General features: G+C 40.8%; 2 protein-coding genes across 5 annotated transcripts in view; one reads left to right on the top strand and one right to left on the bottom strand.

Annotated features, from left to right (window-relative positions):
* Nucleotides 1–25,078, bottom strand: part of dock6 (dedicator of cytokinesis 6) — a 31,162-nt gene extending 6,084 nt beyond the window's left edge. Inside the window, exons 1-39 of one of the 4 annotated variants that reach the window (XM_085271615.1) lie at nt 24,866–25,078; nt 23,180–23,267; nt 21,645–21,823; nt 21,369–21,437; nt 21,086–21,212; nt 20,453–20,665; nt 18,523–18,608; nt 18,336–18,402; nt 17,922–18,071; nt 16,741–16,821; nt 16,370–16,526; nt 15,678–15,808; nt 14,552–14,645; nt 14,274–14,436; nt 11,498–11,615; nt 10,826–10,896; nt 10,598–10,736; nt 10,374–10,475; nt 10,182–10,268; nt 8,186–8,417; nt 7,201–7,365; nt 6,884–7,059; nt 6,137–6,238; nt 5,737–5,823; nt 5,318–5,413; nt 5,051–5,191; nt 4,717–4,830; nt 4,449–4,619; nt 3,755–3,894; nt 3,470–3,639; nt 3,205–3,356; nt 2,714–2,896; nt 1,894–2,020; nt 1,721–1,805; nt 1,495–1,591; nt 1,244–1,378; nt 802–954; nt 228–386; nt 26–126 (exon numbers count right to left, since the gene is read on the bottom strand). In XM_085271615.1, the coding sequence (XP_085127741.1) occupies nt 26–126; nt 228–386; nt 802–954; nt 1,244–1,378; nt 1,495–1,591; nt 1,721–1,805; nt 1,894–2,020; nt 2,714–2,896; nt 3,205–3,356; nt 3,470–3,639; nt 3,755–3,894; nt 4,449–4,619; nt 4,717–4,830; nt 5,051–5,191; nt 5,318–5,413; nt 5,737–5,823; nt 6,137–6,238; nt 6,884–7,059; nt 7,201–7,365; nt 8,186–8,417; nt 10,182–10,268; nt 10,374–10,475; nt 10,598–10,736; nt 10,826–10,896; nt 11,498–11,615; nt 14,274–14,436; nt 14,552–14,645; nt 15,678–15,808; nt 16,370–16,526; nt 16,741–16,821; nt 17,922–18,071; nt 18,336–18,402; nt 18,523–18,608; nt 20,453–20,665; nt 21,086–21,212; nt 21,369–21,437; nt 21,645–21,823; nt 23,180–23,267; nt 24,866–24,915 (4,958 nt within the window). In that variant the 5' untranslated portion in view covers nt 24,916–25,078. The remainder of the gene's footprint in view (nt 1–25; nt 127–227; nt 387–801; nt 955–1,243; nt 1,379–1,494; nt 1,592–1,720; nt 1,806–1,893; nt 2,021–2,713; nt 2,897–3,204; nt 3,357–3,469; nt 3,640–3,754; nt 3,895–4,448; nt 4,620–4,716; nt 4,831–5,050; nt 5,192–5,317; nt 5,414–5,736; nt 5,824–6,136; nt 6,239–6,883; nt 7,060–7,200; nt 7,366–8,185; nt 8,418–10,181; nt 10,269–10,373; nt 10,476–10,597; nt 10,737–10,825; nt 10,897–11,497; nt 11,616–14,273; nt 14,437–14,551; nt 14,646–15,677; nt 15,809–16,369; nt 16,527–16,740; nt 16,822–17,921; nt 18,072–18,335; nt 18,403–18,522; nt 18,609–20,452; nt 20,666–21,085; nt 21,213–21,368; nt 21,438–21,644; nt 21,824–23,179; nt 23,268–24,865) is intronic. The other 3 variants (XM_085271616.1, XM_085271617.1, XM_085271618.1) reach the window with 3 other exon arrangements.
* On the top strand, nt 12,261–14,023 carry angptl8 (angiopoietin like 8). The gene is made up of 4 exons (XM_085272667.1): nt 12,261–12,719; nt 13,199–13,348; nt 13,500–13,610; nt 13,701–14,023. The coding sequence occupies exons 1-4, from the start codon at nt 12,423–12,425 to the stop codon at nt 13,716–13,718; spliced, it is 576 nt and encodes a 191-aa protein (XP_085128793.1). The 5' UTR covers nt 12,261–12,422; the 3' UTR covers nt 13,719–14,023.
* Nucleotides 25,079–25,361: the final 283 nt, after the last annotated feature.

Here is a 25,361-nt window from a genome sequence, read left to right as displayed (position 1 = left end):
GCCACTCTGATGGTTATTCCAGTACCTGTACATTAGGTCGATAAGCATCTCTGGATCGTGCTGATGCTCCTTCATCTTCACAGTGTCAGTAAGAATCATGTGCAGGTTGAACACCAGATCCTGGACCTGCAGTTTCAAACATACATATACCAAATGAAAAAAAATGTCTTACCCGTTCCACGAGCTTCAGCTCAAAAACTGTAAACAAGATGATGGTTGCTGTCCACCTGCTCTGGGAAAGGTGTGTCCCGCAGCTCTAAGTCCTCTTCGGCATATGTCAAGATTGTCTTGAGAGACCGACGAAGATGCTCTTCATTAAAGTTCTGCGATGTTCCCACCAGTGAGGACAGAGACATGGTGACCTGCATCTTTACTCGTGCAAAGTTCTACAAACAAAAACGTAGCTCAGTGTGACTTACAACATCAGTAATAATAATGGATTGCATTTATATAGCGCTTTACAATTCCACTATTCATTCACTCTCACATTCACACACTGGTGGAAGCAAGCTACACTTGTAGCCACAGTTGCCCTGGGACAGACTGACAGAAGCGAGGCTGCCTTATCGCGCCATCACCAGTAGGTGGTAGGTGAAGTGTCTTGCCCAAGGACACAACAACCAAGACAGACAGAGCTGGGATCGAACCGGCAACCTTCTGGTTACAAGCTGAGCTTCCCAAACCTGAACCACAGTCGCCCATTACAGTCTTGAATTACGGTATAGATGCATTTTGCTGACATGTCCACAGTAATGAAAGAACATCAAAGTATTTCACAGATAATGAAACATCTTAACATACATTTCCAATCTCGAAGTTCTGTCTCATGAGCAGGTAAAGGGATGCCGAGGCGTGACTTCTGACAGAGCCGACACTGCTGCTGCAGTGACGCAGGAGACGCAGGCACAGGTCTGCACAAAGCTCCGTGTCCTCCTCAAACAGCATCTCTGGGAACTATACACAAAAACACACAGCGTCACTTCGTACAGTTCACCCCGCTGCCACCAGAAATTAAATATGGCCCACTTGCTTTACTTTTCAATACAAAAATGTAACACAGATGTCATCAATAAAAATGAGTAAGCAGAATAATGCCAAATAGGAGTAAAACTATTAATACCAAAACATTAATTATTTGTGTTAATTCATTAATTTGTGATTTTTTTATTTTTTTTTTGCTGGAAAGGACAATAAAAAAAACCCCTGAAAACTTGTGTAATTGCTAAAAACAAACTGCACTTACTTTGAAAACCAGAGCTCTCTGTGTATTGAAGCAATGCTGCAGAAAGAGGGCGCTCTGGTTTCCTGCCATGCTGTGAAGAAGTACTCTCAGCACTCCACCTAAAACACTTTCTTTCAACTCTGACGCAACCACAGTCTGAAAGAAGACAGGCACACAACAAGCAAAGGATGTTTATATAGGAGGACAGCACTGTATGTCAACCACTGGAAAGGTGGTGTCTAAACAGATTTATTTAATTCTCATTGTTTTACCTTGACTATAATTTCCAGTGTGTCCAGTACTATGAGAGAGGCCTCAGTAGCTAGGTTTCCATCCACCACAGACTCCTGTTCCACCTCAGCCTTAGTCCTGAAAGGTGTCATTTTACAATCATGTTACACAGAAACACACATTTGACATAAATTATAATCCAAGAATATTTGTAATTTTCACAAGGTGAGCAGAAGAACCAAATCTATATGTCTGTAAAGCACATACTTGTCGACTCTGTCTGCATTTGTTCTCCAATGAGTTACGTTCTTTTTCCACCTAACGTTCTCCTGGCTGCCATAAGGGCTCCTTTCTGTAAGAGTAAATTTCCTTAAGCACCACAAATATAAATTGCTTCAGACATGCACGACGCAAACCTATGTTTCTGTTGTGCTTCCCACCTCTGTGACGCCGAACCATCTCCTGACGGGCTCCGATTGTGCCCAGTATGGCTTCTTCAAGTCGTGCTTTCATATCCTGAGACTTTTTAAATGTCAGGCTATTGATCCGCTCCAAAGTCTTCTTCCCCTACAACGCCCACCAAACATCAGAGGACAAATAAATCATAAAAAGGTAGCATACAAATTGGGCAAGTTTACCCAGAAATTTCTCTGACAGAGAAAAAAAGACTATATTAAAAGTGGATAAAAGGGAAAAAAAACTGGGTAGAAAGCTGCTAAGAAATGGACTTTAGAAAGGCAAACAATTTAAAAACAAACAAACATAAAAATAGCCTTCTGTCCTATTGATAATTTATAGAGTAAACACAGCTAAATAGACTACTGTGTGATTTTGCAGTGCTATGTAAACAGTAATGGAAAATACAGTAGTAACCCTGGATATGATGTCTGAAGTCCAAGTGCCTCAGTGTACAATGCATTATGTATAATGTATCATATCAAATATACTTTTCAGAGACAGAAGTGAGGGCATTCTCAGCCAGCAGTAACTGACCAGCACAGATCTGTTACATGCTGCCACAGACATCATTTTTGCAGTAATGGTTAAATTAAATCTAATTTTTAAATAACAGCTAATTAAACCATGAACATTAACTCATTGCCTTCATAAAAACCCCATCAAACAGGAGAAAAAGAAGGAAAATGAAATTTAATCAATATTTGCTCTGAACTAGATTTCTTTGAAAAAAAAAATCAATTTAGAGGAATTTAGCATCTCCCTGAATGAACTGTGAATCTTGATGGTGCCCATTTATTATACCTTGTATTCAAAGCAGGACACACAGAGATGCAGCAGATCTAGCAAGCGGTTGATTTGCAGTACAGACAAATCTGACACCCAGCGCTCCAGGAGAGCTGCATCTGCATTCTTCAGCACCCACAGGAAACACACCAGCAGAGTCCTACTGCACTCGGCGGACAGAGAGCTGGACTGGCGCCCCGCCTGGTAACGACACGCACACACACAGAAAATCGGTGCCAATCTTGTAATCCACTTGAGTATAGAACAAAATGGCTGTTTAGAGAAAGTTATAGCAAAGGACACAGAGCCACCTACAGGTGAAGAGGAGCAGTTGTTCTTTAGCTAAAGAACAACATGGAAAGAATGCAAATGATATTTAAATGGGTGAGTGTTGTGTGGTGTGACCGTCTGTCAAACTGAAGCAGCAGTCGCCCACACAGAGGCCACTCTGTGACCTGTCAGTCTGTAGGGCTCTGGGGAACACTATGACCCTTGCTGCTATCACTTACCACTGTGGGCAGTGCGAATGGGTTGGCTTTGGCGTGCTGCAGAGGGGAGCCAGCGATTGCCATGGCAACAGACTGACTGATAGTGCTGCCACTGTCTGGGTCAGCATCGTCAGCGTGGGTGGATGCATGGCGGACCCGAGAAGGCGAGGAGTCTGCAAGGCAATAAGAAAAGCGCTCTCAGGTACAATAATACTGCAAATATAACAACATCTTCTCGAGCAGGTGGAAAATCATATTTATGGGCTGCTCATATTGTTCTGCTGACCAGAGAAGTCATAGAGTTGATGTAGCGTCTCCATGACGATTGGGATGAGAGGCAGGTAGAGCTGAGCCATGTGGGCTCTGACTTGAGGGTCCCTGTAGCGAGGGTCTGCATCGTGGCTACACAGCAGGGAGTGAACGGCACTAATGGCCTTTTTATGAAGGAAAAAAACCCTGTGGGTGATAAACAAAATCATCATAATCTTTGTCATCTCTCATTTTATTTCACGTTAAAGTCTGAATCGATGTAAAGTCTTGATCAGCTTGTGAGCAGATACTAAAAACCCACCCTTCACCATCAGGGTCGAGGATGAGTGAGAGCTCAGACAGCAGCAGGCCGGACAGGAAGTGCTGCTGGCGAAAAGGGACGGAGAGCTCAAACATGGTGGCCACGCCCTGGTCTTGCACCATACTGGAAAATGCTGAGCTCTGTGGACACAAGGAGACATAGTTAAGATGACACAGAATTATAGAGAAATGACTTTAAGTGTGGCTGACATTAATGTTATGCAATGGTTTGTGTAGGAACACAGTAGAAGAGTTATTCTCGAATTTTTGATGACTGCAAATTTAAGACATCATTTATTTATTAAGGAAAATAAACAGCTTTAGTTAGTGTTTGTAGTGTATTTGCTAATTTCATAATTTATGTTTGTATTTTTAAACCAAGAGGAAGGCACATTTTGACCCCAGCGGTATTTCTGTTAAGAAACTCTAGCTATGATGCCCAGAACAGAAGAGTTGGAATTCAAGAAAAATCCTCCCAAAATGACACAATACAGTGTATTGCATTCTTTCCTTGGCTGACTCAAGGGCTGCAAAAAACATCCCCAAGGGCCATGACTGGAACTTTGAGGACACTGATGCTATGAGTATGCACTTATTACAGAGGGAAATTAGCAACATTTCAATTTATCCATTCTCTTTATGTGAAATTTTTTTATTTTTATAATTCGTCTATGATGGATAATGTGCTGTAGTACCTGTGATGTAGTGGAAGAAGTGGAAGGAGAGGGGGAGGCTGGGGGGCTCAGGATTGAGCACGGCAAGTTGAGGATCACATAGTGCTCATGGCTGCAGACAATACGAGTGAAGTCCATCCTCAGAGCATTCAGAGAGCTGGGATTCTGGGCCGTGTGCAACTTGTTGGCAATCTGTTTAACATGCAGTTACATAGAAGATACAATAATGTGTGTGGGAGTCTCTGAGCGTATCAGATTACAGGAAAATAGGAAAAAGTGCAATGGGGACCTGTTTGTAGTAAGAGCGGATGAGGTTGAAGACAAAGCCCCGGTCCATGAGAGACAACAGGTCACTCAGGAAGAAAGCCAGACTGCTATTTAACCTCTCCACAAGCTCCACATCCTGGAAGGGGAAAATTCATGTGAGAGAAAGAGGAAGAGTCTTGGTTTACATTATATTAGGTTGTATATTAGGTTTGAATCAAACAGCAATGCTCAAGCTTTGTATAAAAGATAAGGGAGAAAAATAAAGCCACTATAGTTTTTGTTGGCCAGTGACCTAAATTGTTATCAAGAAATGAATTCAATTTCTAGAATATGGGGTAGCTCTCAGGATTTGGTACCTTGTGGTATCGGCTGGCAATGTCTGCACTGATGGCACACACAAGTGCAGCGATGTCATCCACAAAGCGGTCTGGGAACCGCTGACGCCTGGGAACATCCAGTTTTGAGGTCAGGAATAAGTGGTGGGCCATGCTCTTTGTCTGTAGGAGGGGATACATAAGAAAATGGTTTGCAGACCTTAAGTTTTGTTTTACTGCATTCTCTTTAGATTTTTGCTACTTAGAAAGTGGTGTACAATTATTGCAATTTCAAAAAGGAATGCTTACCATCAGTTGGAAGAAAAGCCAAGCTTGTTGCAGTGCCGCTTCCCTCACTGTGCTGGTGCTGACCACCCACTGTAAAGCCAGCTCCTCGTGGAGCAGCTAGACATGAACCAACAACAAGCTAGTTCAGTTTGGTCTAGTTAATTGTATTTGAGCTATCAAGATTAAAATAAACAGTTTCAATGCTATTAGGAATACTTCATAAACAGTAACTGCAGGTTATAAAGGTTTAGGAGTACGAACTGATAGTTCTTCATTCCAAAAAGATCTAAATTTTCAATTTTCACATTATTTCCATGTAGATCTGTGTTCAAATCGCATGATTGTTGATGAATGGTAATGATATTGGAAGTTGGTGAATGATATGATATCACAAATGTGTTAGTTTGTAACTTTTACAGTTAGTTAGATGCCAGTTTTACCTTCTTTGCAATCTGCCTTGGGGGAACTGAAAACAAAGCCACGCTGTCCAGAAAGGCAGACATGCGATTGCAGCTGCGGTCGTTTGCCTGACATGGAGTGATGGTGAGGTGAACACACACAGATGACGTGAAAATGGGTGAATGGAAATGGGTGGGTGGCCAGAGAACTTTCTATGAACTCCTAACAAGCCCCAGGCAGAACTTGTGCCTGTTAGGCAGCAGAGAGGATGTACAGGGAGTAGATAAAAAGGGGTGACAGGTGGGCTGAGGCGAGCAGAGAGAGAGCCAGACAGACACAGATGCAATGGAGGTAAGAAATGACCCGCGAGAATTGATGAGAGGCAGTGCAGGATGGAGGTGGAGGAGGTAAAGGTGAGGATGAGGTGAAGGGATTTGGCACCTGCTTGAGCTCACAGCTGGAGTTGGGGTTCCGGCGTAGCACAGATCTGGAGCCCCCAGGGGCATAAGCAGAGTTTACCCAGGAGTGGGAGCGGTCAATGCCCTGCCATAAGCCACCAGAGACACACACAAAAACACACACAGAGTGTGGCAAGAGGCAAGAGCACAGTGAATTAAGAGAGGGTAATTACTACATAAAAGATTATTTAGAGAAGAAAATCAGGAACGAAATAAAAGGAGACAAAAGCAACAAAGAAAAGAAAGCTGGGGAGAGGAGAATAAAGGACTGAGGTACTGCATTAAGTAAAGGGATAGAGGCACAGAGAATTACTACATTGTTGTCTAAGCAGTGAGACAGACTGTTTGCACAGAGTTCTCAGTTAACCTGAGTTTATTGAATCAGCTGTGAAGAGTCCAGAAACTACGATTACAACAAAATAACAGAGTGATATTATCTAAACAGAAACTAGAAAATAAACAAGTGGTTTCATAAAGACAGAAAACACAGACCATGTTTTCTGTGTAGCCAGACTGTAACAACATTCATATATTTTACTTAATGTAATTGAAATACTAGGGGAAAAATGAGACACTAAGCAAATATAATAAATGTGAAAGTAAAGCAACAGCTGCCTATGATAAGTTTGACTGGTACACATTTCCTGCAAAACATAAGACCAACAAAGTGCAAAATATTTAATAACCTAACTTTAATCTCCTTTAAAATGACTTGAGAAGTGCAGCATACCTTGCTCCCCATGATCCTTTGCACCTCCTCATCAGGAGAAACTGGTGTGCTAGCCAGGTCTGGGTTGGAGTTGCTAATGCTTTTGGAACGGGACAGGTGCAGACTGCTTGGCCGCGCTGTTGCCCTTGATAAGGTAGCGTACTGCATTGGCATCTCATAGGACTGGGTGCCTGCTACTCGGGGAGAAGGAAAGGACATAGAAGTTAGCAAATAAAACAATAAAAAAAAAAAACCCCTGGCACTTTATGGTCTAACAAAAACCATTTTTGTTCTTTCAAATGAAAATAAAGGTTTCACAGTTAAGCCTGGTGACTCACCATTCGGTGGCAGGGTAGGCTCGGCAGTGGGCAGGCGGAAGCAGTAATGGATGTAAGATGCCAGCAGATTGTTGCGGCCATGTTGATCTTGGTTCCCTTCCAGGTTTTTGTGGATCTGATTGACCAACAGAGCCATGGCTTCGAAAGCAGCCCGACCCAGGTTCACTGCAGGTAAATTCAAAGTGAGTGCTTTAAAACAACAATAACCACAACCACAACAACAAAGGTAATGCTTGCCCTAAAGGTAACCACAAGTTAACGCATTTATTATCAGGTGCTAAACTGAATCTAGAATATCTGTTCCTCTGTTGTGTGTGTTAATGAAGTAAATTCCTCAATGTAAAGCAAATTAAACAGTTTTGTTTTTCATATCTTCAACAAAAAATAATTATCAATAATCATATTAATATATCTCTAAGAGAGTTATTACAATCACTCAAAAAAATGAGAATTTGCATTTTTGCCTAGTTTGCATAGAAAGTAGTGTTGTGATGTGATGAAAGAAGATAGATACATATTGAAAATTATGCTTGCTGCCTGTAAAAAGGCAATTACAAGAAAATGGAACAAGATAGACCCACCATCACAGGACGAATGGATCAAAATTATAGATGAAATACAAACCATGGAACAATTGACCTACAGAATCAATACCATAAAAAGTGGGAGAAATGGACTGAGTATATAAACCCAACAGGATAAAGACCAACACATTGATAATGAGAAATGATCAAACTGTAGAAACAAGGAGATCCAACATGGTTTTTTTTTTTGTTGTTGTTGTTGTTTTTTTTTTGTTTTTTTTGGGGGGGGGGGGGGGGGGGGGTTGTTATCCTACTTGTTGTATTTATCTTTTTGTTGTTGTTGTTGCTTTGTTGTTTTGTTTTGTTGTTACCCCCTACCCTCCCTGTATAATGTTTAAAGAAAAACAATAAAAAGAAAGTTAAAAAAAGAAAAAAGAAAGAAGTGTTGACAGCCTCCTCACCAATCTGGCCTGCAATGACTGGAGGGTAGACAATGAGCTGAATGAGTTTGTTAAGCAGCTGATGCAAGAACCTGACACAGGTATCCAGCACAGCCCCTCTCAGCGCAGCCATGCTGGCCTTCAGCTCCCCTTCCATGTTTGCCTCAGTTATGATGACGTCCTTCAGGCGGAAAGGAAAGGAGTACTCCTCCAGGACATACACTAACGTGAAAAACTTATCCAGGTGAGGGTCCTAGAAGCACACATGCACAATGAATGATAAGTAACAGCTGATGTTGGTGAACTTTGATTTGGCAGAACACCTGAAATTCTAGAAGAGCAGGGTGATCCAGGGTGTGTGTGACCTTCCTTTTCTAAAGTGACATGAAACTGCATTTCCCGATGACCTGCATATATGTGAGCCAACAGGAGCCAAGCAGACTGTGACGTACATCAAACAATAAAATAAATTTCAAGTTTCTCCACTCTGAGCAACATTAATGTGCACCACACTTCTTTTGTTTTCCAGTTTACGCCGATTTACTTTGATACTATCTAAAGCCAACAAAATGATTGTTTTAGACATTAAACTAAACTAGTTTCTATAGACATATGCCAGTTACATCTATGACGCTTGTATATTAATTTAAATAAATGTGAATGCCAAACAGGATGGAAATACATTAAAAGTGAAATTATACTGTTTGAGGAAAACACTGATGTTTTACATGATGAAATATGTTTATACGTTTATAGATGTGAAAGACTAACACAAATCTAGTTTTTGATCTAAAAGACAGCCCATAGTCTCAAATGTGAAACTCAGTTTGCTTCGTACATACTTCCAGGCACAGACTTTAACTAAAGATGCACCCAGTGCAACTTTCTTGGTTTATTTCGATTTTTTTCTTAATGCTACCTACTGACAACGATTTTTACCTATTCTGATTTTCTTGGAGCTATTATTGACAGCTTATAGAAATAAAAACCAGCCTTTCTTCAATGCAAAATATTATTTTCATAATAAAAGAAATGATTGGACTTTAGAAGTTCCACCAAACTTTAGTAACTTACAGGACCCTCTCTAATTTAAACAAGTGAAAATAAAGTGTTCTGCTACTGGAACAAGGCACAAATAATTAACTGAAAATAAGTTGTTGTACATCCACCTTTACCTGACGTATTTCACCTTACCAAACAAAAGCAGGTACAACAACACAAATGTATCTACTTACATCACTTTCTAGTCTAATTATAGCTTCACCAGATAACAGGACATCGACCCTCATGTGTTTTCACTTGTCTCCATAATTTTCCTCGTATCTGCTTTGATCCGTTCACTGCTCGTGAAGCTGCTGGCTTGTGGCTGCTTCTAAATTCTGGATAGTGTTATATTTAGCAACTGCCTTTATTAGCTTCTTTCAAAACTCCATATTCAGCTGGGTCAGGGTGATTTAAATGTCTCATTAGATTTGTTATTAAGAATGTTTTCATGGTAGGCCCTCTGTGGTTTACTTTAGTGAACTTTGTGTCTTCACTTGCAGACAGGAGCCTCTACGCTAACAAAATGTTACTGCGTAGTTGTGAGCGCATGACTATTTGCCTGTGCTACTGAGTACGTTTTTGTGCGTGCACGGAAAGGACCAGCTTGTAATTAGGTACGTGAGACTGACTGTCACCAGTCCAGGACAAGGACAGGTGCATGTCTTTTAACTTTAACTGCTATGTTCCCATTTCTGTAGACTAACATTTCTATAGCTTCCACCGATGTATCGCAAATTGAGCAGCCCAAAAGTGAGCTCCTTAAAGACCAGGGAGTATTATTTTTTTGTTTTGTAGTAATAACACTAAAGAACATTTAAGATAATTCAACGCTTTTTAAGGTATTTTTGATAGCAGATCTATAAGAATTATAAAAAATTTTAAGGACCCACAGCCAAGCTATAATAGCAAATTGGGTCTTTACACGTGGGAGGAATAAGAAAGAGCAGTAAGTGTAAGAAGCGCATTTGTGTACCTGAGTGTGGACTGAGGAGGCCGCTTTCACTTCGACATTGAACACACCTTTGTGATTATCCACCCACTTCATGCCTGGGAGCTGAACCTGCCGGAAAGTGACACCCAACTCATTTAACACTCAGGCACACCACAAAGGAATAGGTGCTGGAAGAAGAACCAATGTTCACACAATCTCTTCAAACACACTCACGTCAGGGGTGAGCACCGAGTAGCTAGCCGGGGGCTTTTCCACAGAGACAGGCAGACTGAAAGAGCCGGTGCGTAGTCTGCCATGTTGCATCAGAGGGATCCACTGCAAGCAGAAAGAAAGACACGCGATCTCTAACAGATGGCAAGACAACAGATAGAACTATTGAACAAGTGAGTGTGTGGGTGAAAGTATTCAAGGAGAGCCAGCTGAAGGAGTGCACTCACCGTGTAGCCCACAGGAGTCTCCAGAGGAGTGTTCTGTTTGGGCTGGCAGCTGATGTGGTAAAAGGTGAACAACAGGTGGTGGTTGTCTGTCAGATTGGCAGGAATCTTCATCTTCATCTCCTCATAGAACTCAGGAGACCTTATGAGAAAGAGTTAAACAAGACATTTAGGAAAGAAAGAAACGTTGGACAGACTTGAGCAGAGGCTTAACAGGTGAGGGAACCTTACTTGTTATGGTAAATGACAGGAGAGTATGCCTCTTTCATGAATTCTGCACAGCTCGATTTTCCAAAGATGACCTGTTTTTAAAAAAAGCAGTGCATAAATGCAGTTTTCCATAACCAATAAGACATTCACAATGAACACCACAACTGTTTCAAACCCCAAACTGAGAACAGTTCACTCTGGAAAATTTTTTTTTCAAAGGTTTGAAAACTTTTCACTCATAAATGAAAGAAAGAGTGAATTTCAACTAGTTACACTGGTTGAGTATTTTGAGTAGTTTCTATGTTACTGTAACTGTGTCAGCAGCAGCCATGTTACATAACAAGCAATCCTTTTCTACCCTGCAGCTCTACATGGGATTGCTGTTATGGGATATGCAAAAGAAATATCCTGGGTGGAGTGCCACTTATAGTAAACACTATATAGTGTGCATCGTCCATGTTATACTAAATAAACCAAAAGAAAAGAAAATCAGAGTGATAACATGAAAGATATGCTGCAGGTCATGCATAACTAAATTCTTCTTCCTTTGCTGCTCACAAATATGTTCCTTTGAAGTTCCCGCTACTGAAAAAGACATCATATAGTATTTCTAAGCTTTTCTTTGTGGCTGGGATTTCATTTGCCAGAGAACATCACGGTCATGTTGCTTCATTATCCCCGAGTGTAACTCACCGCTAAGGCTTGACTGGGGTCCTCTCCTGCCATGAACTGTACTTTCACAGCAATGTTCCTCACTGAGCCCTGACGGCTGCTGAAGTTCAGACTTTGTGGGTAAACATAGAGCAGGTTCCTTAGAGCCAAAATAGGCAGAGAGAGAAAGAGAGAAAAATACAAGAATTTTAAAAGGCTGCATAGCCATGAAGGGAACACTTAATTCCTGTTATGATGTCAGCATGTGGCAATAAGATCACACCCCATTTATATTAAATATTTCCCACAACCTACAATATATAACAATCTTATTCTCAGAAAAGACAAGATCATACGAGCGCACATAACGGGAGTGTGACCCGAACCTGGCCTCACTTGATGAAAGTCACCTTAACCCCCATCCAAGTTAAACATTAGAGTTAACTCCTGTACATATTTGAAAGCTGACTTTAGCCACTTGTATAAAGGCACTGACACACCACGCAATCACATGTGATTGACATAACAATCAAACTTCATGCACAGAATATAATACATGTGAAAATTTTCTTCGTTAAAAAAAAGCTACATATATTGCTATGCATGATGCACATGTTTGTGACCTAAATGACAAAATTAGTATCGCTACAGTCAAACTTCAAGGGAGGGTCACTGAGGCAAAGGCCATGGACAAGACCTGTGATCAGGCCAAAGCCGAGCTAATGTTTTACCCTGGTATCGCACGTAGCCATGCACACATGCAATATAAGGTGGAGCAGCCACCCTCCATTCATCGCTGAGGGGCTGATGACACTGCTATGACAGACAAGTGCCTGTTTATGGCTTTCATTTTTGACTCATACATAAAAAAAAAGCTTTATTCTGCACAGGCGCTATTGCTGAAAGATAAATCAGAAATATCTTTTGAACATCTGAAAGAACTGAGGAAACAACATTTATTATCACAATGCTCTGGAGCCTGTGCTTGCTTTTTGTGGCTGGAGCAGTGCACGCAAGCCCGGTCAGGAAGACCAGCAAGACGGAATACAAGGTGGCACCGCAAGAAGAAGTCAATGTGCTCATGTTTGGTGTCTTACAGTTTGGCGAATCCCTAAACTATGCTTATGAAACCACTGAGGCAAAGATAGCGAGAATCAGCCGGTCTTTGAAGAACACTGAGAGAACTCTCCAAAAGCTGGGGAAACAGACTGAGCAGGCTGCAGAGGTGGAGAAACAGATCAAAGAAGTGATACAGCTGCTACAGGTAAGAAGACATGGAAATATGTAAACAACAGATCCCCCAGGTGAAGGTGAAAGGCTGTGGTATTTGGGGAGAGATAATGTCTCAGAATTACAATCAAGGTTCAATCTCAGTACAGCATACGGGAGCAAACTTGAGGCAGAGTATATAAGTCGCCATCAGATTGAGGTGGAGACACAGAGAAGGAGAGAGAAAATGCAGCTTTTTGGTGACTTGTGAAAGCAAAACATTTTCTTTAAAATGCCTACATAAAATCCTGTATTGCTGTTATTATGTGGGCACTCACAGCCAAGACAATCATATTACTATTATTCACTTCATTTGCCTGCTGTATAAGGTTAAACCATACTCTAATATCCAAGACAAGAGCAAGCAAAATGAGTGTGAAAGCTACATGTAAGACTCTGGGGAAAGCAGCTGCCAGCTGCACTGAGGCTTTTGTTGGGGGAAGAGAATAATATAGGCACATCCTCTTTTGATAGGCCCAGATGGCCCAGCAACACGCTCAGACCACAAAGACTAAAGAATGGCTGACCAGCCTGGAGAAGGAAGAGCAGCAGCTGAGGACAAAAGTGAGCCAGTTGGAGATGTACCTCAGCAACTCTGTACCTCCAAGCATCAAGGAGCTGCAGGTAACAGAAAGCTGTACTCAAAATAGTTACAGTGTAGCATGAATTCTAACACTCCATCACTCCATAGTTGCTTTTGCTGGTTATTGCTTCATATTTGAACGCTAGTCATATAATCACTGACAGGTTATTTTAACTTTACTTCTGTTTGTAGGAGAGAGCAGAGGAGCACGACAAAGTCTTGCGAGGCTTACAGCTTTTGACTGAGCTCCAAAAAGAGGATATTGAGAGTCAGAATGAGCAGCTTGCCAAACTGCAGAAGATGGTAAATAACTTGTTCAAACTATCTGATATTCTTGATAAACTTTCCATGTTTTTATTTCATTAAATTTGCTACTTTGCTTCCCTCTTCCAGAGTGAAGTGCTGACATGATCCAGATCTTAACTCCATAAACTCACTGCACTCCCTTCCAACCTTGCTATGGATGCTATAGATCAACTGCACTGGCAGAAAATATATATTTTGGGTCCTTCATAATTACATCCTTGTTATCGTGCCTGTAATCTATATTTTGTGCATTATTTTTGTGTCTTTACATCAGTTTGCTTTGTAAATTTGCTTTTTAAAATAAGCTGTTAAATTATTAAAGATTGTGTTTGGTGAACCAGTATTATATGTATACGCTGTACATAGAATAAAAACAATTTGTTTGTTTTTTGTATTTTTATGCTCATATTCTACATGAAAATAACATTAGTAAAAAAAAATTTCAGATTAAAAAAAAAATGCTGGAAAAATGTCTCTTTTTCTCCTTTAACTATTGACTTAAAGGTTGAAGAATATCAGATTCAGTCAAAAATCAATAATCAAATAGACACAAGAGGCCCAGACTAGGTCAATGTATATTTGCTTAATAGGTAAACTTACTATAAAACAAACATACACAGTGTGTTCCTATGTGTGTGCCTTTGTAAGATGAACGCTCACCTATAGGTAGTGTGCGGTGTGTATACTTGGCGGGCGGGGAACTCCAGCACCTCTTTGGTTGGTCGAACACGCAGGTCTGGATATGGCTTCACATGAAGCAGCTCTGGTGAGAGGCAGTAATGAGGCAAGTCTGGAGCTGGAGAGATATCGATCTTCAACTGGGCTGAGAGGCAAAGCAGGTCGGGGATTAAAACAGAGACATATAAACAGTGCATCTAAAATCACCCATGAAGCTTTGGGTGAACCTTTCCTAGACAACAGAAACGTGTTGGGTTTACCTGTGACAGGCCTCAGGCGGCGCAGAACAGAGGACGGTCTGCGCATATCTGCAAGATACTTGTAAAGGTCTTCATCGCTCAGCCTATCCCCCTCCTTGGTAAACAAAAGAGCAGTTCTCTATAAAACTGTTTCAATTTTATTTGAAAAGCATTTTTTGATCATCCCTCTTATATGGATTTTTTTTAATATATATATTTAGAATAGGTCAGCGTCTTTGTTCAGTTCAGTCTTACCCTAAAAGTGGACACTGGGGATGGAGTTAAATGCAGTCAGGTTTAGAAGAATGACCAGAGCACTGACAATTTAAGTGCACTGCCATGATTAAGAGGGTGTGTTAGAAACATGTTGCAGTGAGAGGAGTATGTCACATAGCGGACACGCTCACAGGCTTTGTTTCATTTGTCTCTACTAAATTAAAAAGAGTAAAAACAGGCTGCAGTTTTTCACTTTTATAAAAACTAACATTTTGGAGGGAAAGGCTTTTTGACAACTGACTTTAATAAATCACACCACATTCATGGATTTTACTAGGATAACATATAGCATATAAGTGGTCTGAAAAACAGGGTTGCCTTCAGGTTATGGTGACAAGTGTCCCATCGTTGGAAAGAAATGCACTCTTGATTCACAGTTATATAAAAAGGGATGTCTGCATAGACTGTGCTTTCACAACAATTCACTGATAACTATGGTGCAACAGCTCAGAGAGCATAATCTTTTTTTTAAAAGATTAATAATTAAATGGACAGTATTGCCCAAGGTTAGTAGAAAAAGTAGTTTTAAAGCACTGGGGCTATTTATTTATTCCCATGTCTTTTATTAGATACTGTTAATTTCATACTATTAATTCTATTTATATAGCAGCAATTCACAAGACAATAACTTTCTCTGGACACTTGTCATTATTTAAAGTAACAATGTGACAATAATATATAGAGAATTCCACTGATTACCTTTAAATAAGTGCTTGTTGACAGTAGAAAGAAAAATGAAACTCTACTTTTTATGCAGTTATTTATTATGTCTCACCTTTTGTTTCTATAGTGATATTCAACTACCCCATTCAAATAATGGGTAGTTTACCTCACTGTAAGGACAGATCTACACATGTGCACTTCTAAATACCTGCTTGAAGAAGTTGGTAACGGTGAGTGTTGCAGGACGGAAAGTGGCAAAGTTACACATGTCATCACCGATGCTCATCCGCTCGAACCCCTTCTTCTTTCTCTCGTTCCACGTTCCATGACCTTTTCGCTCTAGCAGTGACCCAAAGGTGTGTATTATAGGGACAGGAGACATTTGTTACTGTAATTAGGCAAATGGTCTGCATACAGTGATCAGCCACAACATTAACACCAGCTGCCTGATATTGTGTAGGTCCATTCCAGGTGCTAAAACAGCTCTGACCCGGAAACACGACCTCTGATTGTGTTTTGTGGTTTCTGAATCCAGGAAGTTAGCAGTGGACCCTGTGAGATTTGGAGTGTGGGGCCTTTGGATGAGTGACGATGCATTCCACATATGCACAGTGCAGAAACTAGAGCAATATTTTGGGATTTTTGAGTTCCTCAAGCAATTCCCGAGCATTTTTTCTTTTGTAAGGCACACTGGCCAGCTGCGAGACGCTGCTGACATTGCAACAGTGTTTAAGTGGACAGCACACATCACACTAACATCTACACGAATGTTAGGTTTCCCAGCATCATGTTCCATTCTACCACGGTGATGCTCCTGTCAGTAGTTTTAATGTTGTGGCTCATCAGTGTACGTGCACATGTGAAATTATCAATGAAATATATGTATATAATCAGCAGTACCAGAATCAGAGTCCGGGTCAGACCGATCCAGACCTCCCACACTGCTGACGATGTTGAGAAGGTGAATGGCCGTCCAGGCAAAAGGCATGCGAAAACAGCCGAGACGCGTGCACGACTGCTCTGCCTGAAGGCGCAACTTCTCTAGCTTTTCCTTGTGCTGCAGTGGAACAAAATATGATCTGAAAAGATACTGAACAGCCTAAAACATCTGCAAGAGCCAGTATTGGCTTGCCAAAGACGACAGTAAATATTGCAGCCACCCTGACAAAATTGAGTAATTCTTGTGACTAGACAGTAAGAGGGTCCCACGTGCATGGCGGCTGCAAGCTCTGAGCATTGCAACAGTTTAAAGAACATTTTGGCTCCATTACCTTAGATGAATCTGATTCTTTCATAACCATGTAGGGCTCACAGCATTCACTAATATCTCCTTGTTGAAGGACCTTTTCAAGCTGAAAAAACACATGCAAATGCACTTTTAACTCACTGAGAGCAATTATGTGATTTAAAGTAATATTTGTTGTTGATGTTCAGCGCTGTGAAAAAGTATTTGCACTCTTTTTCTGATTTTTTAGTCTTTTTGCATAATTGCCAAACATGTTTCAAATCATCAAATGAATTTTAAAATTACACAAAAATAACCTGAGTAAATACAAAATGCAGTTTTGTATTTAGTTTTTTAGCCACACCCAAGTGGCCAGCCCATTCTACAGACCTGATTACTGTTCAAGAAAATCAAGAAATCACTTAAATAAAACCTGTATGACCAGGTGAAGCAGGCTAAAAGATCTTAAAATGCATCAATGGAGGAGGAGGTCCGGGAGGTCACAAAAGAACTCAGAAAAACATCTGAAGAACTCTAAGCTTCACTTGTCTCAATTAAGGTCAGAGTTCATGATTCGACAGTAAGAAAGAGACTAGGCAAAAATGGCACCCATTGTAGAGTTCCAGAGTCAATACCACCACTGACCAAAGAGAACACAAAGGCTCATCTCATACTTGCCAAAAAGCTTCGCAATGATCCCCAAAACCTTTAGGAAAATTCTGCAGACTGATGAGACAAAAGCTGAACTTACTGGAAGGCTTGAACCCTGTTACATGTGGCATAAAACCAAAACAGCATTTCATAAATGTGCATAATCCAAATGGTAAGCTGTTCGTGGTCAAAAACCCTACAATGTGGCTGAATTAAAACAATTGCGCAAAAAATAGCAAGCCAAAATTCCTTCACGGCGACGTGAAAGACTCACTGCCAGTTATGGCAAATCCTTGAATGCAGTTCTTGCTATCTTGGGTGGCAGAACCAGCTATTAGGTTTAAGGGGCAATTATTTTCTCACACAGGGCCAAGCAGGTTTGGATGGCTGTTTACCCTTAATAAATGAAACTATCATTTAAAATCTGCATTTTTATTTACTTGATTTATCTTTGTCTAATATTAAAATTAGTTTGAAGATCTGAAACATCCAATTGTGACAAATATGCCAAAAACTAAGAAACAAATCAAATGCATTTTCCCAGCACTGTACATGTGTAGTTGAGTTTTTCAGTACCTTAATGACCAGGAAAATGTCAGGAGAAGGGTATGTGATGGAGAAAATGGCGGAACGAGCCAATGTAGATATGGCGACATGAGGTGTATGGGGTTTTAGGAGTCCTTTCATCTGATCCGAGTTAAGGTCAAAGTAGAAATTCTCAGAGATCTGTTGGGAGGAAAGATAAGCGGGAATCAGAGGAGGCAGGGGAAGGAAAGATGATAATGGAAATGCACGTCAAGGGATGCTAATTCAGTTTTGACTCAGTGATCTAAACCGCAAGACCACTTAGGCCTCTTTGAGAAGAGGGAAATTAAATTAGTGAAGTATGAGCTCAGCATTATGTAAGTGGTTTTACAGAGTGAAACTCATTGAAAGAAGACTCATTATGCCAAATAAGAACTAATCAAATGGAACAAAAAGAAATAAAACCTTTTTCTTTTCCTTGATGTCATAAAGGGCGAGTGTTCCAAATATTGGCTCGATTTCTATTTCAAACCTGAAAAACATACAAAATAAACAATGTCAAATAAGGAGTGCATTGGGGTATTTGTAATAAATATAATAACCAGAGCATGAAGATACAAATGCCAGGAGCAAGACTCCAAATGTTCCTTACTTCAGAGACAAACACTTGACCATGATCCTCTGGCCACAATGTTCCTTGGGCACTTCAGGAAGAGAGCATCTCTCTACTGCTTCATCCTGCCACACAGAAAGGAAAACAAGACCCCGGCATAGCATTTACACAGATGTCATGGCAACATAGTGGCAGAGAAACAGTGAAGTGTACACATACATAAAAAAAAGGATGAGTGAGAAAAGGAGAACACTGAGGGAAGGAAAGCAAACAGTTCTCCTGAAGTGGCTGGATTTGCAGACATTATGGACATTCACTTTATGGGAACATTCAATAGCTCTGAGCTGAACAAATGGCAACGGCATTTATAAACTCTGCTGCCAGAGTCTTCTGCTCCCTGCAGCTTTAGCTCTGTGTGGTCAGTGCTTTTCTTTTAGATGTCTGGTTTGCCTTCAATTCGTAGCACTGTTTAGTTAGGAGTGGAAATGATAAATACAGTTTTATTGTCACTGACTAAAAAAGGTGCTTACTTTTTCATTTTAGCGTGCATGTCAGTAATGCCTTTTTTTAAACACCAATGAAGTGTTGTTGGTCTATCTAACCAGCCCACATTATGACCAAATCAACGTTACTAGCTATGGAGTTAATTTCTGTCCACCAGAAATCATGGTTGAATCAGTGCTGAATGTCTTGCTCAAGTCTCTCCCACAGCCACGATACTAGTTCTAGACTCCATGTTGGTGGAAAACCAGCAATATCACCATTTACACAGCTCCAAGTTCCTTCAGTACTTCCAGTGTGCTGCTAGTCTAAGCTGTTGCACTTAATTCATTACACAACTAGCCCACAGAAACGCTGCACTTAAGATCGATAATTCCAAAATCTATTTTTTGATAACAGAATAATTAGATCGTGGGCTGTTTCAAGGTTCTCACGGGGTGAACCATAAGAGAGAAACAACTCTCAGGGTACATCCACACTAACAAGTTTTAGTTTTAAACTTTTACAACATTTATGCCTAACGCCGGCACTGATAAGACATTTTAGAACCACTAAAAAGACTTTTAGAAATGTTGCTGACCCAGATTTAGTTCAAAAACTGCAGCATTGTGTTTCAGCCAAAATGAGCAAAGTGAGCTTTCAGAATCAAACGATACAGACGCTTATGTTTGCTTCCTGCTGACGTCTTATATCTCACACAAAGAAAACTAAAACATTAGCTTGCTCATATAGCTTTTTTGATTTCATCCTTCTTATGAGCATACTCTTTTTTTCCCTCCACTGTTATAGCTTCCTCTGTCAATGCTCCCAGTATTGCTCTAACATGTTGCTGTATTTGCTCTGTGGCAACCCCCAATTTGAATTTTCGTCTCCATGACGGCCTCATATTTGTGTCTGACTTTCATCTACAGTTACAACTCATCATGGCTCCATGCAGAGAAATCAGCACCGTGGAAATTGCTCTGTGTGCCAAAATATTACACTAATGGGTAATACTCATACAATCATGGGTATTTATTGCCACAAAATTTATAATAGAATGTTTCTCACCAGGAAATTGTGACCCGGAGTGATAAGCATTCATTATCAGTGTGATGTGTTTCCTCTAAACAGAGTAAACCTAAAGCTTCTCTCAGCTGTTCTCTTATTCACAAGGGGTTACCAGAGTAGATGCATCTGCATATTTGACTTGGCACAGACTTTTTTATGACGGATTCCCTCAAATAACCCCAGGGATATGAGTCTCCTCCTGGTTTTAACCCAGGATCTTAAGCATATTATACACGTGTTAACCACTACACTATGGAGCATGTAAGCCAAACCCTATGTTGACAGTATAGAATCCTGAATAACTCTTATTTAAACTAAATGTGTGATCATAGCTATAAATCATGATCATTTTTAATTTGCTCTGTTTTTTCTAACTTAAACCACAACAGAGTCAGATATAAGAGAATCAAATACAAACCTCATCAGGGGGAGGGAACAGGCCAAGCAGGTCATTGTGGCGCCCCTGCTGTCGTGCCTCTGTATTGCGGTGGTCCATGTCCTCTGCAGCTGTTTGTTCCAGCACAGTTGGCAGGAGAGCGTCTGGAGATGAATTCTTCAGGTCAAAGATGCTGGAGGCCCAGCTGCCGCGAGGAGTCTCATCGATGCTGACTGACCGCCGCTTTGCGTCATCCTGAACCACACAAGATTGAGAGGTGAGGTCATGTGTTTTTCTGTTTGATTTTTTCCCCCTTCCAGGCAAAGATGTGTTATAAGAATTACAATGCTACATATCCCATTACCCATCTGATATGACTCATGTGGGGAAAATGTAATAGATAATGGATAAGACATTTATCCATTAGTCATTTTTCATATAATTAGCTTGTTGACCAGAATACAACTCATACTGCCTTTCTCTGTGATAATGAGACACCCAGCAATCTGGCAACTCTATCTCTTAGCCTGTGTATTAAATGACAGCACTTTTAGTGTGTGACAGCTGGAAAACTTTTACTCCCGGCAATACTAAAACATGTTTCATGAACCTAACCTCACTGAACGCCCATCAGCATTTAAGATTACAGGGTCTTTGAACATCGCAGTCGTCTACCTGGTCTTCCTGGCGCTCAGCTGCAGCAGCCTCATCCAGTTCAAAGGTCTGTTTGACCAGCCCTCGTTGCCTCTCCCTCTGCCGCTCAGAGTTGTGAGGGGTGTATGTGGTGCTATAGAGCTGATATCTGAAGAAGAAGAAGAAGAAGAAGAGTTGTCCAACTAATAATGTAACTGTCAATCACATGTGGAGTGAACACAGAAATGTGGCGCACATTATTACAAAATAGATGAAAAGCATACTGTAGGTTTATTTAGCTGACACCCCTACTGTGACCACTTACTTTCTTTGAATGACAAGCCAGTCATCTGTGTAGACAGCCAAGGCATCTCTCACTCTGGAATCCAGCGAGCTACATTGAAAAACACATGAATAATTGAGCAAAGCATGCTTTTAATATTTATGTTCACAGAGAGAAGGCTTTGTTCCTATCTGTAGTGATGTTTATCCATTACAGTGATATTAAAGCTCTGCTTGTGTAGTAATGTCAAGACCATAAATGGGACTTGAGAGTTTAGTATGAGGATTGTGCTGGCCATTAGCAGACTAGCGGACTTACTCCTCTTCCTCAGGCAGTGGGGGCTCCAGTGTATTGCAGTCTTTGTCCAGGTGGAGGAGCTCCAGGTCATCTGACGGGAACTCCATTAGCTGCTTGAGAGGGCCGGGCTCCACCCCGGGAGCATGACTGCTCACATACTCCTCAAAGTCCACCGGCTCAACCACCTCCGTCAGTGGAAGCTGTCAGTCAGCATTAAACTATTATGTACATATTACTATGATGTGCCCACAATTTCTAGCATTACCACTTTAATACAAAATCACAGAAAGGGTAAACATGTGAAAGCAATGGTTATCTTTTAATTAAGTGGCATTCACAGGAAAAAAATCAGCTTCTGGGGAGTTATTACATTTTTATTGGCATTTTTCACTAAATTCATCATGTCAGAGACTTCAATGCGTTCTTGCTTCTTATATTTACTCTTGGATCAGAGTAGCTTTGGATGATTAACCGTTCAAAATAATCCAGGTTTATTTACTATTGGAACTTATTGAGTTCATCCTCTGTCGGAAACAACCTTATAGCTCTCTTCTCCCTTTTAATTCAACTGTTTTCCTGACTGATTGTCGCACCCAAACAAAAGGTTTAACCAGCACATGGGTAGGGCTTCTGTGCTCGCAGCCAAAGCTTGTTTGAGAAGACCCCATTAGGAGTATCCCAAATTATTAATGACATAGACATACAACAGCAAAAACCATGGTTCTGATACCAAACAATAAAACGCAGTGCAAGAGATTACTTTCACAAATGCTGATCCGATTATTAAAAACTAGCCATGTTTAATATGGGAACCCACTACGACAGGAATGGCAGAAAAATATAAAAGATCCACACACGGTTGGTAAACAAAAACTTCCTGTACCACATATATATCTCTATATATCTCTATGCAAGCTAAAAAGAAAGAAAAATACTGTGTCTAAACAAGGTTATCCATTTCTTTTACAGTTTTGGTTTTCACTTCTCAATTTTGAACAAGGCATGTACTTTCTTTTTTATCTGTTTAATCAAAAGCAGAATCCCCCACAGGAACTACTGCTACAGCCCCTGTCTAAATGGAAAAAACCCTAAGTTGTTGTCATCTTTTTTTTCATATGGCCCAATTCACTGCAAGTAAAAACAAGGCTCTACTCCACAACCTATGTCTACCAGACTGTCTGTTAGAAGATCACAGAGAATTCTACATTTCTTCTGGGTTAATTAGAAACCATACTGGCATGTTTATAACAAGACACAAGACAATTTCCAAGACAAATCACCTGATATAACCATCCCTTCTTCTATTCTTAAGCGTTCATGGTGAGACCTTGCCTAGCTGTAGAACAACACAGCTGAGTGAGAGCAGGTATGCTTGCTTCAAAGCCACTTGCTGTGAACACTAATTAAAACTGCAATCACCTAAGTAACATCTTCCTCCTTGTATCTAAACTCAGTACTCATTTACAAAGTTACACCCATCCATTTCTGGCCTGACTAATTTGAGCTTCAGGGCTGCCGGGCAGTAACTCTGAGAGGTTAAACACAGGGTGACTCACAGGGTGGTGCGCGCCTCCTCGTTTCTTTGACAACTGAGGTGAGCCATAGTCTCTGGACACTTGTTTTCTGACCTCTGCAGCAACCGTCCTGAACAATAGAAAGGATTGCAGGTTAGAAATAAAACATGGGTGCAAATAACAAAATCAAAATCCAATTAAATGTAAGAGGTCATTCACATTTATTTATTTATTTTTACTTAAAAAAAAAAAAGTATTTACATTTAACAGCTTAAGTGTCTACAACTATTCAGGAAGTGACGTCTGCACTTTCTCAAATCCTACCCCACAGAATCTGTGAACCCCTTATCACCGTTTTCATCTCCTGGTACTAGTAGCAATGCTGAAGGGCAGCAGCTGTTCTGAAAAGGGACCCGATCCGATCTCACAGAGCAGGCACAGAGCCAGAGCAGGCCTTTATGAACTAACGGCAAAGGGAGGCTTAAAGACAGACAAAGCGAGAGAAGGAAAAAAAAAAACAATCCTTTCCCAGAGACAGCAAGCAGCTGCTCCTCTAGAACCACATGTCTGTTTCTTTCATATACACAGCTGCAAAGGCTTCAACATTTCTGCTGTGATTACATTGCTAAGGTTCATGTCATACATCAATCAAAACCACAAGGACTCCTTAAGACTAGTGACCTCCACTTCCATCTCCAATACAGAGCTAAGATCTCCTTGTGATGACAAATCAGGTTGAACTTTTAAGAACTAGTACTACATTACTGGCAATCTGGAAAGAGCTTCTGCAGCTTCTCTGCACACCTCCATTTAAAACAGGAAAAAGGAACATTATCAACTGCAAAGTCAACAGCCAGAACACCCCTTCCCACCCTTTCCTGCATCCGGCGCTAAACAATGCTCTTGGTCTCACTAAAAAGTCGGGATTTTAGGAATGGGGTGGGCGATTGAGAATTCCTCTTTAGGATGCGTTATAGAGAAATTATACACTTACATCAGAATGTAGCATCATGTTTATTTCTTGATGAAACGGACTATAAAATGAACTGATTGAAGCTGAGGTGAATAGCTAGGGGGGGAAACACTTGTAACAAACAGGGAGCTACTTCCCTACCAACACCTCCACACACCCACACAAGTTTTGGTGCAGTTGTTATTCAAACACTCAGGTGACAGGTGTGACGAGTTTTGACAATTTTACCTGGAATGTGATCACCATATGTTCAGTGTGATGAAACAGTGCATTTCTAACGCATGCAGCACCACTTTTAACGGAGAGGCAGAACCAGTTTACAACATGTAGAAACAGGTTACTAATATATTCCCACAAGGCGAAGTCTTTCTCTTATTATTACTCCGAAACAAATACTCCCACTTAAAGTACACACCTTAATAGCAGAGCAGCCTTTGGCTCGGCGCTGTTTTACTTAAGTAGCCCAATCATTGTTGACAACAAAGCTCTTACGATGCTACGACAACGTGTAGAAAACAGGTTATTAAACTCGCAAAAGTGCAAGACACCCATTAAGAAAGCGCAAACTACGTGACTAAACCCCTTTCTTGTGGTATTAGGCTACAGGTGTGTTTATACCAAGCGGTTTATGCTTTGTGATACCTTACAAATCCTAGCTTAATGGCTATATGCACCGTCTCTCCTGCAGGTCATTCTCAAGCAAAGCAAGCGGCAGTGTAGTAGCCGTTAAACAATAACTTCTGTCACTGTCTCACCGGTTGATTTTATGAGCAAAAGCCCTCCTTTCGCTCGGAGTCGATGACATTTCTCGTCCCCATGTAAGGAAAAGTCTTCGAATAAAAACTGAAAGTGGTCTGCTCCTCTCGAGGTTTCGCTCTGTCCCGCTTGTGCAGGGATGCGGACTCTCAGACCGCTTCCTTCTCCACGCTGGGACCGGGCAGGGATCCCTACTTGTTCCTCCTAGCGGTCGGGAGCTGAACCGCGGCCGTGCTGTAAAGCATACCTATACTACATCCGGTATTATTTCAAAATAAAACGCGATCGTCTTTCCTTATTGGTTTTTCGATCAAAATAAACAGAGTTACAACACTACGTTTTCAGTATACATAACCAATAACCCTTTTTAAACACGTAAGAACTTTTAACATTACAAAATCTGATCTGCGCCTTTAAAATTGTACAATGCTGTGAAAAAATCACTTTACGTCCGGCCTCACTATCCTTCCGCGTCAGTTTGACCACTTTGCACAA

This window comes from Mchenga conophoros, linkage group LG4, assembly GCF_057382185.1.
Source record: "Mchenga conophoros isolate Kocher_MC1m ecotype Shallow Benthic linkage group LG4, M_conophoros_male_GT1.1, whole genome shotgun sequence".
Lineage (NCBI taxonomy): Eukaryota > Metazoa > Chordata > Actinopteri > Cichliformes > Cichlidae > Mchenga > Mchenga conophoros.
The sequence above is the reverse complement of the archived record's forward strand: the minus strand, read 5'-3'. Positions and strand labels throughout refer to the sequence as shown.